The sequence below is a fragment of the Stegostoma tigrinum genome, chromosome 28 (genome assembly GCF_030684315.1).
Source record: "Stegostoma tigrinum isolate sSteTig4 chromosome 28, sSteTig4.hap1, whole genome shotgun sequence".
Classification (NCBI taxonomy): Eukaryota; Metazoa; Chordata; class Chondrichthyes; order Orectolobiformes; family Stegostomatidae; genus Stegostoma; species Stegostoma tigrinum.
In genome coordinates, this window is record NC_081381.1 from 45,708,871 (window position 1) to 45,715,348 (window position 6,478).

Consider the following 6,478-nt stretch of genomic DNA (forward strand, 5'->3'; position numbering starts at 1 on the left):
TGCAGTCAGTTTCTGACAGGTGAAGGAAGCATCTCAGTAGATGATTGCAGAAACCGTTGTCAAAGGTTGAACGTTGACAATAAGTGGTTAATGACTGTGTGCAAATATAATTGGTGTACCAAGTGGATTTGGTTTTGAAGAGAGATCAGTACTGATTTTTCATTGATTTGGGTTGGTGTTAGTGGAACTTCTTGTGTTACTGAGTTTGATATGCGAAGGGGCAGCTGTTATGACGTTATGTGGCTAATTCCACAGTGGTGACAAAGAATTGGTGATGAAAATCCAGGGTGATTGCATCACAGAATCAAATGCAGCATGTTTCCTATTGCCTTTTGGTTTGACTATTTCAAGGATCATAGAATCCCTATATTGAGTCCGCACCAACCCTCCAGAAGAGCATTCCACCCAGAGCCCTATCCTGTAACCCCATACTTACCATAGTGAGCACACCAACCCAGCGCAGTACAAGATAATTTTAGCATGGTGAATCCACCTAACCTACACATCTGTGGACCATGGGAGGAAATCCACAGATTTTCTACAAACTTCACAGCGTTGCCTGAGGGTCGAATTGAACCTTGGTTCTGGATGTGAGTTTGCTCGCTGAGCTGGAAGGTTTGTTTTCAGATGTTTCATCACCTTTCTAGGTAACATCATCAGTAAGCCTCTGATGAAGCGCTGGTGTTATGTCCTGCTTTCTATTTATCTGGTTAGGTTTCCTTGGGTTGGTGATGTCATTTCCTGTGTTGGTGATGTCATTTCCTGTTCTTTTTCTCAGGGGATGGTAGATTGGCTCCAAATCAATGTGTTTGTTGATGGAGTTCTGGTTGGAATGCCATGCTTCTAGGAATTCTCGTGCATGTCTCTGTTTTGGCTTGTCCTAGGATAGATGTAATGTCCCAATCAAAGTGGTGTCCTTCCTTATCTGTATGTAAGGATACTAGTAATAGTGGACCTTGGTCCCTGGCCTTATGAGACAGCAGTGCTGACCACTGAGTCACTGTGCCTCTCAGTGTGTTTGAAGCGTGATTAATCCAAAGTGTATTTTTAGGAAGCGAGATCGTAGTTTCTAAGAATTTTGGAATCTCTCTACTATATCTACCTCACTATAGGCACTACCATCCTTTCACAAATAAAACTAGTGCAATCATTCTAGGAGGTATGGAAGTGAGAAGATGTGATAATGGGGCTCTGGCTGGAATTTGGGAAGCAAAAATAACCTTTTACATATTCCTAGATCTCCATACACCCTCCTCCTGAGTAATGCCCAAATGTTCCTGCTTTCAAAGACACCAGTGTTCCCAATTTGGCAAAATTTCAGGGACTCACATTGAATTTTGTTGGGGTCCAAAGTTATCTAATGAATGAATTACCTAATGGGTCATTTTAGCTCCAAGCCCTATACTGACGGTGACACCCTGGACAATGACTGCAGAAAACACATACATGCAAAACTAGTTGAAAAAGTTTCAAGATTATTTCAAAGGTTTTAAAGTAAATTGTGCAAAGTTGTGTCTGTTGGTGAATCTGTAGTGAGTGGGGATTGAATCAGGATTAACTCAACAAAGTGAAGGAAAGGTTTGAAAAGATATTTAAGTAGAAGGTTATTAACACTTGGGACACTTTACCAATATTGATGATTTGAGGTAGAGATTATTTTGTTATTTTAAAATGGAATTTGAAAATAAAGAATGTAAAAGACTGAAAGGAGCTTCAGAGGTTCCTGACCAGGCGTCATGGGCCAAGTGCCAGTTTCCTGAACTGTAATTACTGTACACCAAATGTGGAGGTGAGATTTGAGTAATGCTGAAAGATGATAATGAAAATGAGATATGGAACTCTCCTGGCTAGCGTCCAGATCTTAAAAAATTAAAATTGGGCAGGCATTAGCTTTACGATTCAAGTTATTTTCTATGGCTGTGTTATTCTCTGAATAACCAGAATCAGACATTGCTATTATCAGAAATAATCCCCAAGCATTTCAGCATCCGGTGTGATAGAATAAATTAGTCCTGACAACTGTTCAGTAAAACCAGTGAACACATCCTGCACTGAACCACCTGCTTATTTACATCTGACTGAGGATCATCACTCGCCTTATGGATGGCATCCTATACTGTTAATTCTTCATGTGTTAAAACTTAAATCTTCAGTTATTCACATATAACCTTTGTGGAAGAATTCTATATAATTTTATACACTCTTTTTAGTTGCTGTTTCTGAAATCTAAAAGGTTTTTGAGTTAGAGTTTCAGCTTCCACCCTTTCTCTATAGAATTTGATGTTTAAGAAGCTGTAGAGAGAAAATCTCTCATTATTGCCTAATTTAACTGAAAATGTTTTGAGATTCTACAGTTTAGATTTTGGGGTGTGTTGGATTTTTTCATTCTGTACATAATGAATTGAATTGACTGACTGGTTTTTCCCTTTAAACTCTCGATTGTGAGTAATGCTGTACTTTGAGTAATTGTCTGGGTCCGGTCATGCAGTCTGAGAAACTGCAGTGTAGCACTGACCCCCCAGGAGAACAGTGCTAAGCACCTTGTGAAACCAGATTGTCTGAAGCAAGGAGGCTTATCTGATCCTTGCCAAGTTGGATGGTTCCAACTAGGACTGTCTGTCATTTTACAGTCCATTCACTGTCCTGATGTGACCATTTCTACAGGAGAATTGAGAGAATTGACATTCCAGTCACTGATCCCTTGAGCTGTTCTGATACAGCACTAGCAGATGCATGACTTGAGTGCTGTTCTCATGTGTTGCCCAATGTGTTTCCTCGACTGTTTGGGTGCATAGTTTTCATAGATGAATAATTGTGTAATGCAAACTTGATGTGAAATGTTTAATTTGATCTCTGACCTGAAGGTTGAATACATTTGGAGTGAGAGAACCGTTCAACCCATTGAGCCAATTCCTCCTTCTTTATGACTTGCTTCCTCTTGGCTTATCGAGCTTATTTCATCTGTGAACTGAACATGGAGTCATAGTGACACATAGACGAGTGTAGACAACAAGTTCCAGCCTGTGACCATTCGCTACCTAAGCATTTCTTCATTATATTTCCCCTGTATTTCTTCCCAGAATATTAAATCTGTGACTCACCCACATGCCTTTATTAGGGATTAATGGGAACAGTCTTTTTTCCTGCGTTATCTAATCCTATCACAATCTTAAATGCTCTATCAAATCACTCTGTCCTTAGCTCCAAGGCAAACACCTCTAGCTTCTCTACCCTAACCTTGCAGTGAAAATCGCCTCCACTGCAAACCGATCTGGTAAATCTCCTGTGAACTCTCCCAAGGATCCAGGCTTGATGACCACAACATGATACAGTATTTTGTGGCCTCACCAGGCCTTTTATACAAGTTCAGCATAACGTCCACGTTTCTGTACCCAACACATTGAGGCCCTAGATCTTATTTTTCTGTAATTATTTTCTCTGTCTCCTGCCACTATTAACGATAAGTGGGCTTGAACCCTCAAGTTTCTCCAACTTCATACACCCTTCAGAGCAAATGAAACACAATCAAAAACATGCTTCTAACAACGGTATAGCATTAGCTGAGTTATTAAGAGATAGGTACTGGAGCAGCATGTCCTGCATTATTGTGTCAGTGATATTCGTTCTTAAAAGAAATTAATTTCTCCAAGAAGAAAGGCGAAATTAAGCATCACTTAAGGATAATTCTTATCTTCTCAACTGTTAAAAGGAATAATGTGCAGTCATGTTAATCATCTTCTGTATAACAAAATAGAATTTAAGTTTCTCAATACCAATAATCTGAACATTTGAACTGTGTGATCATTTAAAAGAAACTCTTTCTTCCCTGACCCCTCTGCTTCCTCTCCAGATACGACTTGATGAAACATTGCTGGCAGTGGAAACCCTATGAAAGGCCAAACTGGGCTGATTTGACTAACAAACTGGAGGCCTTGATGAACAATGCTGATGGAGTTAAGTTACTTCAAGTAGCTGATGATCTGGACCTTAACCAGTACAAACAAGCCGCTGGGGTTTTCTGACGAGGAGCATGACAAAGACTGCAGGGCTGTGGATAAATAGTCAACAGAGAAGTGTGAAAGGAAATGTTCAACTGAGGGCCACAATGAGCAATAAGCTGAACAGCCAGAATTCTTGCCTTGCTGGAGAAAATGGGAATTGTAAACTTGGTGAAAGCTGTGAATACATGTTGACTGAATGCTATTATTTGATCAAAAACTTTAAGGTACTACCAACAGCTGAGGTAACTAAGCAAGAGAAAGTTGCAGTGCTGCCCAGTGAATTTCCTGCGTGCGCTGAACCTTCAATTAATATGGAACCAGCTCTTTTCCAAAAGCAGCAACAGCAGAGAGTAGAATGTTCTAGAAGACATCATGACTATCAGGGCAGTATAACAATTGCCAGAAATTAAGAATAGGTCAGGATGTAACCAATAAATGCTGTCTCCAAAGTCCTGGGGTAAAGGTCAACAATGGGCAGAGTCCAAAGCAAAAGGTCAGTTAATGCAAAGGTTTGATTTTAAACCACTGCTTGTACTTACGTCAATCTGCTCAATCTTGATAGCATGTATTCTCCAAACAAGCTCAAACTGAGGGAGGGGAGCATTTTTCTTAAGACTTCTCCCACCCTACGTGTGACTTTGCACAAATCTGCCACTGAAAGATGAGATGCTGTGAAAGTTCTCCCTGTATTGTTTATAAACACCATGGCACACTGGGGTGGGGTAGGGACAGTCACATCTGAGGAGGGAGCCCACTGATTTTGCATTATTTATTAACCTGGTGTGTTTTTCTGAATGTATGGGAATTGCTGCATTTTAAAATAACATCTGTACAAAGATACAGAAGGGAAATTTAAATTGGGTAAAAAAAAAAGTTAAATTAAATCTGGCTACTTCACTTGATTTGTAGTAGTATGCTGGAAGTGGGAACACTGCAGTCAGTATGAAATAGCTAATAACTCATGTCCACCTTAATCCATTTTTAACTTCGATCACCATTTCCTCACCTCCCCTCCACCCTTCCGATCGACCATTGATGGAAATATCACAGCAGATACTTCTGCCCTTTGTTTATCTGTGGCAGTGACGGCCTCAGCTGACATTCGGACCTCCAGTAGGATTGAGCCATGAGATTTTGGGGTCGTGAGTCAGCAGTGGCCATTGTGCTGAATGTTACGAACTGTTAGATTCTCATTCTTTGGCTGATGATGGGCATTGCCAAATGGGCAGATCTTTGAGGACGGTAAAATAAAAAGCTGCCTCATGACCCTCCACCATGGAATCAGCTGAAGGTCACATCATCCAAACTGTTCTCTGTTGCTCAGGCACTATCATAATTCCCTCACTTTCACTTTAGGGTTATGCACTGCTTGGGACTTTACATTGGGGTCACTTTTGTGGTTAGGGTGGGATGGGGAACACACACTCTCTAATGTAACTAATTATAGTGCACAAATTCCTGACTCTCAGAACAGCAAGTCTGTCAACAAAGGCCAGGAATGGTACCTGGGAACTGGAGATCTGGCTAAATTATACTGCTTCACTGTTGCAACCTTTTACCTTCACAAAATGGGAAAGTTTCACGTTCAAAACTAGGATTGTATGTGGAGTATATCTGTAATCATGGAATATTGCTAATCATGATCTAAAAGCATTGGATGATATGTCACCTAATCTTTGAGCTCTTGGACTGGGTTAGCAACTAACTCTCAAGAGTTTATGGTCATTCTCAGTTTACTGCTGTTCTTCCATAGATTCCTAAAGGAAGGATTCTTAACTCTATTTTGCAGGTTGTTTTTATCAACGACCAGCAGGATGGCATCTTATATTGGTAGCTTTGATCGATCTGACACAGTAATTGCTGACACTGTAGGTTGATACAGAAAGCTTGGCCAGTGGTGAACACATTAGCTACAACATTGAAAACTTAATTTCAAAAATAGAAATGTTAAATATTAATACAACAATAAACGAATGAAAAGAAACCTTGGCCTGAGTTTGGCTTTTGGCAATTAATGTTGAACAAAATGTTTCTTTAGATCGTGATACAATCAACATAGCAAAGGTTATTGTAGGCCCTGATGACATGCCAGCAGTAGTACTGATGACTTGCAACTCTAGCCAAGTTCTTTCAGTGAAACAGAAACATACTAGGATTGACCCAATCATGTGTAACATTGACCAGGTATGTAGTGTCTGCAAAAAGGAAGCCAAATTTAATCTAGCCAATTACAGCCCATTAGTCTACTCTTTGTCATTGGCAAAATGATGAATTGTGGTGTCAGCAGTGCTATCATATGGCATTTCAACAACGATAAAGGTAAAAATACAATAGTACAAGAGTCCTACCAGGCCATAAGGTTACTCCCTTTTTAGAAAAAATGACTGATTTAATCTGAGGGTGATCACACCTCAGACAAAGGGAAAGTTGAGGAGTCATTCATGGTCACCTCAGCTGGTGTGGGAATTGAACCCGCA

General features: G+C 40.1%; 1 protein-coding gene across 3 annotated transcripts in view; it reads left to right on the plus strand.

Moving 5' to 3' along the window:
• The window catches only part of si:ch73-206d17.1 (tyrosine-protein kinase STYK1), an 81,016-nt gene extending 75,031 nt beyond the window's left edge, over positions 1–5,985 (plus strand). For all 3 annotated transcript variants that reach the window (XM_059638071.1, XM_048561156.1, XM_048561158.1), the window contains one exon: positions 3,851–5,985. In XM_059638071.1, the coding sequence (XP_059494054.1) occupies positions 3,851–4,022 (172 nt within the window). In that variant the 3' untranslated portion in view covers positions 4,023–5,985. The remainder of the gene's footprint in view (positions 1–3,850) is intronic.
• The last annotated feature ends 493 nt before the right edge of the window (positions 5,986–6,478 follow it).